The following is a 16,087-nucleotide window of genomic DNA, read 5'->3' on the forward strand; positions in this document are numbered from 1 at the left end:
CACTTTGTTATGGTAGCCTAATATAGCAAACTCATATAATTGTTCGCCTGTACCTAAGCCCTTTTAAATCAGAGAGGGCACAGGCCATGGGGGTCTGGGAGCTAAAGCATGCAGCTCAGAAAGCAGACAGTGCCACCAGGGCCCCTTGGAAAGTGATTTCCTATCTAGGAACTAGTTCTGACTCTGTCTATTGGTAGAGATGGAGCTTCTAATATTCTTCCAAATTTAATTCTCATTGGCTCAATGATAGGGCAGGGCAGAACTGCAGGTGGAAAGTCTTTAATTCTGATGCTGGGCGGAGTTGGAAGCAAGCGGGAGCTGATTGACCATCTCAATTTTTTAAAATAACCAACTGGATATCAACAAAGAACAAAAACAAATGCTAGGTATAGTCAGAATTGACTTGATAAACAAGAATTGACTTGATATACACACAAATGTCTATTCTACATACTAAATACCTCACTTTGCCTTCACTTATATCCTCTACCATGGATCAACCACTATCTTTGCTCCCTTATGTTACTGCAACTTCCTCCTTCCTAGTCTCAGTATTGTTCCCCAGTAATGAGAACCAAGGGCAGATCATTTGAAGCATGACTGGATGCTTCAAATGATTCCATTTGCCAAGGAATGGAATTGCCTAGAAATTCTACTGACTCTTTGTTCTAGTCTCCAAAGTTTAATTAGATAGATTTTTTTCCTTTGTAATTACTCTCACACCCATTCTTTCTTCCTACATTTCTGCATATCTTAGTTCAGGCTCTTTTTGAGATCCTGCCTGAACTACTGCAATAGCTTCCTTGCCATTCTGCTTACCTTCCGGCTCTTTCCTCACTACCTAAATCTCTCCTGCAGAAAAATCTTTAGAAAACATCACTTTGACCACAATGCCATTTTTCTACTTGTTAACCTTCAATAGCTCCTGACTGCCTATAGCAGCAAATTTAAACGCTCCTCAGCCTCGTGTGTAAGGCTTTGGGAATCTGGCCTCCTCTAACATATTTCAGTCTCATTTTCATCTATCCTAGCTCCCCAAATCCTCAATACACATTTAATTGGTTCAGGGCATTGTCCTCCACATGCCTGCCATGCACCCCTCTGCTTTCCACGCCCCTGCTCTACTACTCATATTCTTCCATTCTTTACCTGCCCCTTTTTCTTTGCTCCACCTATCCTTCAAGAACATCTTGAATCCCAGATGCTTTTATTCTTTTCTTCTAGCGTGACGTGCCATCTTCTCTGCCTACTCATGCTATGTATCATTCAAGGCCAACCATAATTTCTATTTCATCTTCGAAATCATTCCCAACCATTCTGGCATTTAATCCTTGTGAAAGGCTACTGCAAGGCCTTTAGGTGACAGATATTGTCCAAGCTCTAGGGATCATGGCTGGATAATACATAGTTTCTAATTTCCAAGACAATGTGCTCTCTTTCCTCTTTATGTGCCTATTTAACTTACTGCTCTAAGACTTATCTGTTAACAATGTGATATTTTAGGAAATGTCTTCTGTTTTGAATTGCCAATTACATTTCTATGAATTAACTTTTTAAAAAATGACTTATGTTTCCCAGTTAGATTGTAAAGGCTTTGCCTTCAAATGATGTAGTTTAATATGACAGAGGCGAGGGATACATTATTACATACCAGGCACTGAGGTGCTATTTTTACTAGTGCTTCTCATGGTGTAATATGTCTAGCAGTCCATTTTATGGGGCATACAAACACATGATTTTACAGATATTATTTCTTAGGATAAGGCTAAAGTATATAGTGCCTTTTTTTTTTTTAAATTCATTTAAAAAAATAATAATGGTTCAAGTGATTCTCGGTTATGGCAAAAATTATAGAAGTGGTCCTTGAATTATTAAAATTGTTATATGATACCACACTTATTCCTCAAAACAACCTTGAAAATGAGAAACTAAAGTCTAGAGAAACATTGGAACTAATTCAAGTCAGAAAGAGAATAGGTTGTGATTCAGGTTCAGGTGGAAGTACCTAGCTAGGTCTCTGACCAAAGCTCCCTGAGTTTCTCTCTTTACCAAGATGGTCTTTTGCATATAGGAAGATTTAGTTTAATTGCTTCAATGTGTGTCTGACTTTGTTTTTGTACCCCACTTCACGTCCTCAAAAAGATTTATGTTCTAAATTCTTCACCTCTAGAAAAATAAAAAGAGTACTAGAATGAATTTGGTGTGTTTCTAAGCACATTTATAAGACATACAAGGTAAAGGACCCAATTTCCTGCCTGGCTGAGTGAAACATTAATTCTTCACCTTGGCACCTCAACCTACAGCTGTAATAAGGGCTGTTATGCCCAAATAGGCCCTTAAACGGAAGACATGCTGAGCAGAGACCCACTTTCCCAGCCCTGCTCAACTGCGTCAGCTTTTCTGCCAACTGACCAGGCGGAAGCAGCAGCAGGGGAGGAAGGACTGCAGGTAGGTAGGGAGGGGATCATTTTGAAAGCCTTAAATCCCTTGCAGGGAAGAAGCAGCTGCTCCTTGTTTTTTTAACATCTGTCCCATCTGTCCCTGGCTGCACATCACCCTTTGGAGGCCTGAGCTAGCTAAACATGAATACGACAAGGAAGAATTTCTGAAGGCTGGTTGGTGAGTAGAAATGAGCATAATTGCCCCCCAGAAAGTGTCTTCTATTGAGAAGAGGGCAGTTTGGGTTCCTAAGGATGGTTATCACCTTACTTCATTTTCTTCACAAAACATACAGATTTAATTGACAGACTTGGGATTTATTATATCACCCAAATAGGACTGAACTCCCTGAGGATATTATTTCACAAAACAAAGGTACCACTAGCATCCATTTTTTAATTTTATTTCTCAGTTTTAGTTGAAGTTCAATATTATTTTATGTTAGTTTAAGATGTACAGTATACTGGTTAGACATTTATAGAATTTACGAAGTGGTCCCCCAATAAGTCTAGTACCCACCTGGCACTGTACATGGTTATTATAATATTATTGACTATATTCCCTATGCTGTATTCTACTTCCCCATGATGATTTTGTTACTACCAATTTTTAATTTTAACCTCCAATGGAGCCACAGACTGCTGATTTGGAAGAGAAATAATGATACTGCACACACTAGACCACCTTCGTGGTTGGCACAAGCTGTGCCTATCTCGCTCATGGGGCATTTATCACCTTTAACAGTGTGTTGCTTCTATCTGACTCCTCTGCCAACGGGGTGCTCCTCGAGAATTGGGTACCTTATTTTTATTTAATTAATTCCCCCTAGTAGTCAAAACCATGGCTGGGACCTGGCAAGCATGAAATAGACATTTATAAATGAATGAACGTTAACGAAGAAAAAAATAAAAAGGATGATTCTCCGAAAGCAGGTGTGGAGGGAGGGGCTTGTACTTGTACCGAGTCACTACGGGAGGGACAGTCCCAAAGGCCCACAGCTTCTGCTCACGTCACTTCAGAGCCTGATCTGCAAGCGAGTGTCCCGCGCTCCACCCCAGCGAGGCTGCGCGGTTCTGACATAGCTCCGCCCCTAGGCGCGCGCGCAGCCACGCCCCCTTCCCCGTCTTTCCCACTCTGGAGTCCGCTCCACTCTTTGCAGGATTAGAGGCGGGGCCTGGAGGGCGCAGGCGCTGTGCGCGGCGGAAGTAGCGACCGGGAAAGAGGGAAAGGGACCCGCTGAGCTTTGCCAAGGGCACCGTGCTCCTCCTATTCCTCCCCCTACTATTCCTCCTCCGCGGGAATCTCCGGGCGGCCGCACGTGCGGCTGAGCTCAGGCTCCGCCCCTTCCCGCCCCCTGCCCGGGCGCGGCCACGCGGCTGCTTTCCTGTGTCGCCGAGATGGCGCTCGACCCGGCAGGTACGAGGGCGGGAAGCGGGGGTTGCTGCTCGGGTCTGTAACCGCGGGCCTGCGGGCTGTGGACCCGCCTGGGGAAGGTGCCGAACTCTGAGGTTACACTACTTCCGCAGACGTCTCCTCCCGCCTAGCTGGCTGCTTTAGCGTTTATGGCCAGTCCCAGCTTCCCTGCGGCCATAGGTTATCTTCCTGCCCCTTGGGGTTAGGGCTAGATGAAAGGCATTGATTTCATGTCTAAGCTCTTGTCCATTTGTAGCACACAAACATTTTCCCCCGTAACGAGACCAATTTCTTTATGGTCATCCTGTTTCTCACCCTTGAGGCATAAATATCCTTCGAATAGCTGTAATCCAACTTAAAAACGATACAAAAGATCCATCACTGAGGCAGGAGTCAGTTTCTTTGGATAGGATTCACCCAAATCTTCATCAGTGTTACTTTAACTTAAATGCTTCCACTCCACTTCCATTTGCAGCAGTAGTACCAGTTTACCTCGAATTCCCGTCCTTACCGAAGCTCAGCTGAATTATTTTTGCTTTAGGCTATTTATGTAAGAGAAAGTCATTTTCGGAGGGAATGTTAATTGGTGTAGTCCATTCCCTTCATTTTACGGATATGAAAACTCAAGGCATTGTGAGGAGAAATGGCTTCAAACCTTTGCAGATTCAGAAATGAAAAAGTCACTTTGGTGGACCTCCAAGAGAAAGAAAAATATGTGTAGCTGTCAAATAATATATTTATTGAACACTTTATTATCAAGTTAAAGATTCTTAATTATCCCACAGTAGCATGTGGTATGGTAGATACTATGATCTCCATTTTACAGATTAGGAAACAGGCTGAGCGAGGATGAAAGAATTTGAAGTATAAAAGTATTTCAGGAACACTTAAAGATCATACCAGTATTGGGCCAGGTTTTATGAAGCAGTTAACAATATATCTGGGCATTAAAGGATAGAATTTCTAATGGTGAGAGAGAAGATGTGGCAGAATGAGCAAATGTATAGGCAGTAAAGTGCGCTGTGTGATGTTTGGTTGCAAGGTTAATACCTTGATTTGGTTGTTGAGGGGAGCAGGGGCGGCAGTGAAGGGTGGTAAGGAAAGTTCAGATTGGAAAGATTGAGGCCTATATAATTCTAGTATTTCTGAGCTGGAAGTGACATTCAAAGTGATCTCATACAGATGAGGAAACAGACTCAGGTTAAAGGCTTTCATATGTTTATATTCTTGAATTTAGACGAAATTTAGGAAAACATCTTCATACTTTATTACTGTCCAGCGACTCTTTACCCACTCCAGTCTGTTGTGGTGTGCCCAAGGCCACACAGCTAATTGCTGGTAGAGCCAAATCTGGATAGAACTCAGATAACTTCCAGTCCAGCACTGTAGGTGTAGACTCTGCCACCATTTGAGTATTCATTAAACAACTATTCGTTGTGTGCCCATTATATGTCATATATTGTTCTAGGCCCTAGGAAACAGGTATACAGGACAAACAAGATCCCTGCCCCACTGCTCCTGAGAGCTTGTATCTACTGATAGAAATACCCTCCCTCCCCATAGAAACACGCTTTTACAGATTGTGATAAAGATGAAGAAGATAGGCAGTGTCCTGTGGTAGATGGCGAAGAGAGGACTACCTTAAATAAAGTAGTCAATGAAGAGCTCTATGAAGAAGTGTCATTGGAATTGGAATCTGAAGGACAAGAGGAAGCAGCCATGTGAAGAGGTAGGGAAAGAATATGCTAGGCAGTCAATGTCGCAGACACTTAAAATATTTGACTATGATGAGGACCAGAGTGTGGAGGAGATACTAAAGGAAAGATGTTGGAGAAGTAGGCAGGCGCTAAGTGCTTAAAGGCTATGATAGAAAGCATTCGGATGCTTTCCTGATGCTATCAAAAGCTTTTGGAGGCTCTTAAAGAGACAACATAATTTTTAAATTATGACATAATTTGTATCTTTACTACCCTGGCTGCAGTGGTAACATGCATTGTAGAGGAGTCTTGAGTGGAAGCAGGGAGACAGACTGAGATGGTAGAAATTGACAGGATTGCACTGAATAGGGTGGCGAAGGAAAGAGGCATTAAGGATAACTCCTAGGCATTTTACTTCAACGGAGTGTATGGTAATGGTCACATCTGACAGCATGATCATTGGAAACTTTCACAAAAGCAGAGATAGAAGCAAGATCAAAATGGAAAATAAGAAAGTGGAATCAGCAAGTAGGAAGATTTTAGAAAAAATTCTTTGTTTAAATTCCAGAATACAGATGTATTGAAGACATCTTTTTTTTTTAACTTTATTTTTGTTTGGTTCATAAGTTGAAGCATAAGTTGAAGAAGTTGATACTTCTTTTGCTTTTTACAGCCCACATATCATGTGCCCCTACTGAGTAGATAGTTATGCCAAATGAGGTTTATATAGCAAAATTTGTTTTATTGGTTTATATCACATTTTTTTGAGATCTCTATATACATTTTATCTTCATTTGGCAGTAGCTTTTAAGTAACTGTAGGGTCCATTTTTCTCAAACTGAATCCAGCAATAAAATGCAGATTACATAGTTATATGTAGTTTTATTTAAAACTATTTCTGTTTTTGTTAACATAGAGGTAACAACAGCACTCTTTGTAAGTTTATCAGCCGTATTATGTTCATTATTTTCTCTTACTCTTTGATTGCAGAGAGAAAAAGCTGGAGGGTCTGAAACAACCCAGGAAAAGTGTGGAGAGAGATTAAATTAAAAAAAAAAAAAATATGAGTGCCTGGGTTATAGTCCCAGATATTCAGGTTTAATTTTTTCCAAGTCTGACATTTTAACATATCTCTACACAGAGTAGAGGAGAACCATTGTTCTGAACTCTCCTTTTATTGACTTTCAGAGAACCACTGTTCTGAACTCTCCTTTTATTGACTTTCAGCTTTGTTTTCTTATCAGTCTAATCTTCTTGTTCCCATAGGAAATTCTCTATATCTGTGATTGCGTAGTAATGATTGAGGAATATACAGTGTAGCCCATTCTCCTATCACAGGACTTGAGCACAATGAATCTTATTCTAAGTTATAGTTTCTTTACCAATTTATAACCCTTTCTACAAAGTTGTATTTTAAAAGTCCAGTCAAGCACAATGATTGAAAATTTAAAAGATGGTTTATTTTGAACTTTAACCCATGATCATCTATAGAAACAGTGTTAAAAGTGGTGCTTGCTAAAGTAGAATTTTCTAAAAGGTAAAATTATTACTCCTGCAAATACAAAGTGAGCATGTATTGAAGATTTTCTTCAACTTTAACCAGTAAAATGTAAAAACAGTTCAAAAAACATTTGAGAAGCTACTTACATAGACAGTTGGCTTACATTGCTGGCTTAGGTAGAAACTGGATAATTTACAACAGGACAATAAACTGTAATCTTTGGGGCCATCTTTTCCACTGGTCAGAAATTGTTTCTGTCTCTGTTCAACAAAATTCTAGACGTTAAACCGCATATAACAAGTTGTAAAGTAGGCCAGTAACGGAAAGTCAAGCCCAGCCCTCATCCTGAAAGAACGGCGAGTTAGGCCTTTGCTATTTCCAGATTCCAGATAAATTTTCTGACACATATTCTCAGATGAGAACTCACAGGAATCTAGGCCTGGTCATTTTGATTTCTGACTTTAATAACTAGAAGAGATTCCTTTCTCCTTTTTTTTTTTTTCCCCTATCTTTCCCTCTTTCTGCAGAGTGGGAAGTTTCCCTGTGGATTTGTTCTCTACTTTTGTGCAGTGGGGCAATGGCAGCATGAGAGGTTTCCTCAAATCGTGTGTGTGTGTGTGTGTGTGTGTGTGTGTGTGTGTGTGTGTGTGTGACAGAGACAGAGTGCTTGTCCTTGTCCTTCCATCAGTGTTTTCTAGAAATCTACTTAAGGGAGGAATACGGGACAGTGATGGGGCTCAGGGGGTGGAGAGTGGGGTCAGGAATTTTTGGCATTGCACGAGTAAAGGTATATGTGTCCTGGAAAGATGTCATTATGGTAGCTCTTGGAGTTTTTGGGTTCTAGGGTTTCTTTTTAGTGGTTCCTGTGAGAATGTAGGTTAGTTTTAGCAGTACTAGCACTTAGTACTAGCACTTATATTACTGGAAATTTTTACTTTTTAAGTTAGACACCTGAACAAATTTGAAGAATCTTTTTTTTTTTCCTGAGCATTGTGTGGTTAATATGTAAAAGGTTATGTAGTTGATTAGAAAGTTATTGGTTTTATTATTGCTTCCCTATCTCTATAGGATCTTAGGCATAAATTGTATTGATAGTGCAAAGCTAAAAACCTGTTTAATGTCTACAGTTTATATATGTCTAAACTCAAAGTATGCTTGCACTAGAAAATACATTGTTTTTGTTCATTAGATAAATTTAACAATGCTTTGATGGTTCTCTGAAATTTGAAAAACACTGGCTTGAGCAAAGAGCGTAAGAGAGAAGGGTTGATATAGAAGAGTTGCGTTTGCTGTGGCAGCAGAGGGGTTTGAGTTATGAATCATGAAATACCCTGTAAACTGTTTCAGGGAGTTTGAATTTTATTCTAACAACAATGGGAAGACAGTGCAAGTTTTCAGGTAAGGGAGTGACATGTAGAACTTTTGATTAGGTTGAAGTTATGCATTATCAGCCAAATATTGCATAAGTAGTGGTGCGTCTAAGGGTATCATATCTGGAGGCACAGGATGTGTCTCTGTCATAGGTGGTATTAATTTTGATCGTGCAGTCAGGCCTTGTTTCATTTTTTTTTGCCACGTTTTTCCTCTCTTGCGATTAATAAATAATCTGTGGCGATACCATTTAAGACCCTGCAAATGTCCATTCCTCATCAAAATGTCTGTTCCTCATCAAAAATTCCCCTTCGATTTAGCATCCATTGATGTCTTATTCAGTCTTTCCTATGATGGTTGCAAAATAATGAGTTTCTATCTATAGCAGTTTCTCCATATTTATTAGATGATTGTTGACATTATTCTGTAAGCAAGAGATGACTTTGTTTTTTGTTTATAGATTTATTATTGGTGTGGACTCATGAATTCCTATTTTTTCAATGTTTTTTAATTTATAACTTTATAATTATTTTTTTGCATATGTTTTTTCCAGATTTGGCCAGTGAGTTCCTTCAAACTAGCTTCTGGGTCCTTGTGATATGCTGCCATCATTTTGGGGGAGCATTTCCTTTTTTTTCTTCCACACAAGATGTCCTTGGCTTATCCATAGAATTACTCATTTCTCTGACAAGCCCTGGTTCCTTTATTTGTGCACGATAGTAGAGAACAACATCTGGGTACCGTTGTGTGTTTCACAAGCAAGCGATTAATTAATGGAGTGCCCTTAGGAAAAAAACCCTGTGAGGGAGTGAGGGACACAGGAGAGGGAAGGAGAAGAAACTGAGCAAGGATGCGTTTTCAGGGAATGCTTCTCTCGGCCTACTCAGTTCTGATGCAGAGCAAAGTACAAGGTTTGTCTTGCTTTGAAGGCAAGGCGGCAGGGTTTTGTGCCATCTGTCAGTCACTGCCCACTGCAGGAGTTGAGGAGGAGGAGTGGCAGCAAGGAAAACTTCACAGTGCTACCATGCCCATGGGTAGGCTTGAAAAGCTTGCAGGTGTGACTACTTAAACAGCCTCTCCTACAGGAGGCACCAGCATCCTCTTCCATAGCTGACATACTAGCTTTATCCTAAAACTAATTTATCTGAATCTGTTAGGAAGCTTGGTTTGGGTAGTGAGAGTTCAGATAGTGATGCCAGCCAGGTAGGAAGGGGTCCTTGCATCCAGATATAAAATATTGTGGGGTTTGATAAAACAGTTTGAATAACATTGGCCTAAGATATGCTTAACATATACCAAACTGTGCTTCGTTTGTTTGTTTGCTTCTAGGCCAGTTGACATACTGTTCCTACTTTGTGGAATTTTCTCTCTCTTCCCCATGTCCAGATTTGTCTAGTTCTTGTTCATTTTTCATACCTTGCTTTAAATTCAGTTTTATAGGAGGCTTTTCCTGATTGTCACCACCTATAATCTTTCAAAAATATTTTAAAAAATAATTAAAAACACCATCAAAATATCAAAGAGCCTGGGTATAGAGTTTTTTCCTTGAGAAATAGAATGAAACCTACAGATGGGCTGTGTCTATATCAAATAATTTGAGAAGTGAAGAAATGCATGATGTGGAAAATGGGAATATTCTACTTGTGTAGTAAACAGTAAATATTTTTCACATGATTTCATCTCTTTAAAATTTTAGAGACTAGGTGATTAGAAAAGTTAGGCAAGTTAATTACACCTAGACAGGAAGAGATTGCCCACCAACCCCAGGGAGGCGCTGCACTGTTATGGAAAAAAGCACCAAATTGAAATTTACACATAGTAGGACTGACTTCTTGTTTCAGGCCTTGCCATTAACCTGAGGCCCTTAGAGTATTTCAAATGGTATACTTTGAGGTTTGAGGAAGAGATATAGAGAGTGAGATATATCAGACAACTGCTAAGACAGCTTTAAGCCTTAAACTTTTGTGACTGTAGATGCTTGCTATTGGTCTTAAGTTTTTGACTCATCACAGAAAGTTTACCACAGGAAAAAATAGCTTCGAATTTATATTTCACTTACTGGATTAGTATCACCATTTTTGTATAGAGGTGTTAATAGCATATTTGCAAAAATCTCTAAGTTTATAGATGTCAGGTATGCAAGAAATACTACCTTGTACTTGGTATAAGCGGACCAAACAAAACTGATTCCGAATAAGAATGTCGATTCCCAAAGTAACCATCTCCTCCACCATTTTCAATTATATTTTTAAGTAAGGAGATTGAGGGGGAAAATTTTAAGAATATGATGTTTACTGTTCCTCATTGTATTTTTGCTAAAGAACTGTTACTTGGGAGTTTTTACAGATCAAAGGATATGTTCATTAACCAAGCATGACTAATCGAAATATAGTGTTTCAAATGTTTATGCTGCAGAATAAAGACCTTGCCTGTCTTACACATTATTGTATATATATGGCTAATAACTATTTGTTAATAAAATGAATATCCATAATTCTCAAATATTTCAATTCTTTAAATATATGTGTCATTTATTAAACAGTTTTATTTCATAATTAACAAATGCTAGAAGTTAGAAGGAATCATGGAGATGAATTAAACATGGTCTCTTACCTCATTAAATGTAAGCTTCATGCAGTGGTTCTGAATCTAGCTGCATATTATAATTATTCAGGGAGCATTTGAAATACCAATGCATGACTTTTCCCCAGCATTTCTGATTTAACTGTTGGGGCTCAGGCATCAGAATCTTATAAAGCCCTCTAGGTGGTTGTTAGATGCAGCCAGGATTGAAAACTTACATTACCAGAATCTGTCTTAGTCTGTTTGGGCTGCCATACCATAGACTGGATGACTGAAACAACATAAATTTCTTTTTCACAGTTTGGGAGGCTGGGAAGTCCAAGATCAAGGTGCTGATTGATTCCGTTGCTGGGCTTCTCCTTCTTCTAAGGCCACTTATCTGATTAGGGTCCCACCTATATGACCTCTTTTAACCTTAACCTCCCCAAAACCATATCTCTAAATACAGTCATGTTGGGGTTTAGGGCTTCAACATGAATTTCGGGGGTGCGGGTGGGGGGCACAATTCAGTCCATAGCAACCACTGATCTATCAAGAGAAGATTGCATGGATAGTATGATGCGATGTGTTCTAAGTCCAGATGTGATCAGAGCCATAGCATTGGTGCATGCAAAATCTTGGGGTTAGAGGAAGCAGAAATCACTTTCAGGTGCTGAGGTCAAGGAGAACTTTGGGATGGAACATATTGAGTTCAATTTTAAATAAGTAAACCTTGATAAGAAAAGAAGAAGTAGAAAGAAAATAAAGACAGAAAATTGAGCTGGAGTATGACTTTACCAATTATTTACTGGGTCATGTTGCAGTATTGCTTTGAGCTTTCTGAACCTCAGCTTCTTCATAATACCTGCTCCTGCATGTGAGGGTGTTTGTAAAACAATTCCTTCTACCACCCCTTCCTTCTTTTCTTCTGCAAATATTTATTGTGCTTCTTCTGCATACTATATAAATGAAAGCTTTTTTTTTTTTTTTTTTTTTTGGGAGGGGTAAGATGGTTAACATAACCACTGCGATGGCAGAATGAAGATTTAAATTGCAGAAGTTTTAAGTTGAAATCTCGGTGTTAGTGGAACTTGGAAATTACCAATAGATGCTCAAAAATGTGGGCAGAGAGATATGGAGATGGAGACCAGCACTGAGAACTCAGCTTAATAAACTCCATTTTTAAAGATAGAAGTTTGTGGAATTGCCACAAAAGATAGAGGAGCAGAGCTTTACCTTGGAACTATTCATACTTTTAACTACTCATACTTTTTCTAGTATTATTACCATTGTTCGGAATAGTTTTAACATGCCTTTAAAATTTGCCTGCGGCATCTACAGTACATTCATCTTAATGTCCTCTTTTTGGCAAATTTTTGTTCAGAAGGTGAATTTGAATTTCAGCCAAGGTTAGCCAAAAGCAGTCTGGTTGAGGTAATAGATGCTCACCCTGGGAAATGCTACCCCTACAAAAAAGTACTATGGAGCTGGTTTTCATGTTAATTCAAACTGGCTCTGAAGGCCATGCCAGGAAAGATATTGTGAGTTATTGAGCAAAGGTTAAATCTTTGTAATAAATGAATAACTTCTCAATATAAAAATAATTTCCCTACTCCATTATCAAAGTGATGCATGTTTCTTTGTACAAATTTAGTGAAATTTTGTAAGATGGAAAAGAAGAACAAGTGGAGATGAGGTGGCTAAAGGCATTGGGGAACATTATAGGTTTAAGAATAGTTTACCATGTTCCAGATGTACATCAGAGAAAAAATAATCAGGTGTTTATTGCTGAGAAGTTATAGCCATAACATCATTTATTCCTTTCTCACATATCACTTCTGTCTCCGATGACACCGCTAATTTTCTATTAGACATCAATGGGAAACTGTGCTTGTAGGAAAAGATAATCTTGAAGTTTTGCCAAATAAGGTAAATGTGAAACCTTTTCATTTAAGAAATTATGGCCACAATGGAGATTGTAGCACATTTCTAAAATTGGCATGTCTTATTGCATAAGTTGATTTCCTGCTTTGGTATACTTTTAGATTTGTTGTCTTTTTCTGGTCTCATCTTTATTAAAGTATGTGGGTGGAAGAGGATGTTTTCACACCTAGTGATCTGCAGAATCTGAGGTCCAAGAAATAAGTGCTTTTGGGAAATGGGCACATCTTCTGTGAACTAGGTGTTTATTAACAGTGAAAGCTGATAGGACAAAGTTTAAATGAGGCGTACTATTGTAGGATTTAGGTGGTATTTGAGCCAGAAGCTAAGGAGAAATAAGCACATTTACCTCATTGATGTGCTTTCTGTGTTTTGTAAGAGTTTGAGCTTATTAAAAAAATTAAATTGTTGCTGATTGACCTAATATTTGATGTTTACTCTTGAATGTATTTTTCAGCCAACTGACAAATCACTCCTCTTGCTTTTTTTTTTAAAAAGGTATGAACCAGAGAATCAAGATTCCATTTAGCTTTACTTTCCTATCAAAAAATGAGAACTGCGAAATTGTGATGTTTGCTCATTCAAAATGATGTTTCTGAAACAAATAGTCCTATCATCTAAGTATTGTTTCCATGTTTCAACATAACTGCAAAAATTCACATAACCTTGCTTGCTGAAATCCCCTTAAATAGGCCACCACCTCAGGTGTGTAATAGTCGTGGAAGATGTGGGAACTGCATTACATGTCCATGACCTTGCCATTTTCTTAGAGACTTGGGTTATTTCACCACTGTGAACATTCACTTCTTCATCTGCAAAGTAGAATCAAATATTTATCTGAGAGAGCTGTTATGAAGACTATAGGGCATTTATTACCTTCATCGTAAGGTTTTGTAAACAGAGGCAGACTGGAATATTTGGGGGGTGGGTAATCTCGCCTACTATTGATTTGCGTTTTGGTTTTTGTTGTGTCGGTTCAAGTAGAATTTGAAGGAAAGAGGTGAAAGGAACACTGATCACACTCTTAATTTTCCAAGTTTAAGTACCTCTGCCCACCCCAACCACCTTCTTTACTTTATCATTATAGCAAGAAGGTATGAACAGGCTGGCAAGTATATGAAAATCTGCTCAGGAGCATTCATATCTGTGCTGTCAAGAACTGGAGTCTACCTAGCTTCCTGGTGTGAAGCACTTAGTGTGAAGGTAGTGATTGAGAACTCTGGTCTTGTAGTGTACTTGGAGGCCCTTCATTTTGAGACTCTTGGCAGCTGGTAAAGAAGAGAGACCTATGTAGAAACTGTTGCTAATGAGAACGCTGTTGCAGATTTACTACAAATGTCTTTCTTGTTCCTCCAAAGTAAACAGTAGCATGAAAATGTCCTCAGGAGCAAATAGATGAAACTAGGAAGTTAAAATTTTAAAAAATGGCATTTTCTAAATAAGAATCAAAGTAGTTAAATTAAAACATTTTCATTATTGAAAAGGCAGGTATCACTTCTTTCCAGTGAAAGACTCAGTAATATTTTGATTTGCTTCACTGTTATCTTTGTGGATTCACAGCAAGTACTATTGTCAGTAGTCTTATAATCTGGTGCTGCCATATTGCATGAACACGTGAGCCCCAAAGCAAAATCTGAGCTAACAAATTCAGCTAGCAAAAAAGGTGAAAATTGACTTTCAGGTGATGATAGAAGGTTGAGAAGTTAGAGCTTTGAAAATTTTTCCTGGTGGCATTATCCTAATTCTTTATCTCAGTATAAATTCATGTGAGTATATAGTAGCAAACTCAAAATTTGATTTTTTTTTTTTTTGCAGGCTCTTGTGCAAATGTATAACATATATGCATCACATTGACCTTGAGAGAATCACTCTGTAATTTTATGAAAAGTGCCATATCTATAATATTTGTAATGTTGAAGATAACTCTGAAATATGTATAAAATCATAATTAACTAATAATTGATATTTGGTGGTTGGTATGCTACCAAATTGGAAAATCTTTATCAAAATTTATATATTTTTAGGTCTGTTATTTCTGATTTAACACTAAAGAGTTTGGAAAATCTAAATATTAATGTGATTTGATTCTAGAATTGTTTCTTTGCTCTAGGAGTTTTAGAAGAAAAATCAGAAGGGGTTCTTGCACATCACTGAAAAATATATAGGAATATTATAACCGACAAGTCATAATGTAGGTAAATAGCTGTTATAATTTACTTATGGAAAAATGGTTCAGTACTACAAAGCTATATCTGTATTTAGGAAACAGATCCCCAAAATAAGTTCTTTAGTTATCTAAGACCACTGCAAGATTTATAGAGCAAAGAGTGAATTCATGAGTACACGTTGTATAGATTAAAACTATATAGATAAAGAGGTAATATTTTGAAGTTGACTTAAAAATAATATATCACAGTATTTCTTCTATTCAGTAATTATACTGTTAATTATGGGTGCCCAATGATGATTTATGCTATAGACAAGGAGAAAAGAGGTATGTGGGGTTTTATTTTCTCAAGTAGACATCAGCTTTCCACTTAACAAGATGTCTCACAGGCATGTCCACAACTGAATTCCTCTCCCACCTGGTGTTTCTTCTGTATTCCCCATCCCAACGAGTGGTCACATTTTTTCACTTGGAGCCAGAAACCTGGAGGCCCTCCTTGAACCACTCCTTTCTCTTAATCCCTTCAGGCCTCACCAATCTTGTAGAGCCTCCCTAACTATGTGTCCTTTTCTCTCTGTCCTTACTTCCTGTTCCGTCTGTAAGCTCAGTGTTCTTTTTCTCATTTTACAGCAGCTTTGGCAAAGCTAAGGGAAAAAAGGCATAAATAAATAGTATAATCTAGAGTTTAGCAAACTATGGCCTGAGAAAAATCTGGCAAGCAAGCTACAAACAGTTACATTTTTAAAAGGTTTTTTGTTTTTTGTTTTTGGAAAAAGGAGTGTGTGTGTGTGTGTGTGTGTGTGTGTGTAGGTATAGCCTGTAAAGCTTAAAACATGTGTACTCTATTCCTTAACAGAAGTTTGTCGACCCCTGGCATAGGCAAGGAAAATTGAGATACAACTATAGGTGTGGTTAAGAGAAAAAAGTCATGTGAACATCTTCATATCATTATTTTGAAAGTTTTAGATGAAATAGTTTCCTTGAGAAATATAAACT

At 38.3% G+C, this 16,087-nt stretch overlaps 1 protein-coding gene across 1 annotated transcript in view; it reads left to right on the plus strand.

The window, feature by feature from the left end:
- Positions 1-3,631: 3,631 nt before the first annotated feature.
- The window catches only part of CMC1 (C-X9-C motif containing 1), a 66,427-nt gene continuing 53,971 nt past the window's right edge, over positions 3,632-16,087 (plus strand). The window contains exon 1 of the mRNA XM_011359994.2: positions 3,632-3,855. Within this exon, the coding sequence (XP_011358296.1) occupies positions 3,837-3,855 (19 nt within the window). The 5' untranslated portion in view covers positions 3,632-3,836. The remainder of the gene's footprint in view (positions 3,856-16,087) is intronic.

Source organism: Pteropus vampyrus, unplaced genomic scaffold (assembly GCF_000151845.1).
Source record: "Pteropus vampyrus isolate Shadow unplaced genomic scaffold, Pvam_2.0 Scaffold1, whole genome shotgun sequence".
NCBI lineage: Eukaryota > Metazoa > Chordata > Mammalia > Chiroptera > Pteropodidae > Pteropus > Pteropus vampyrus.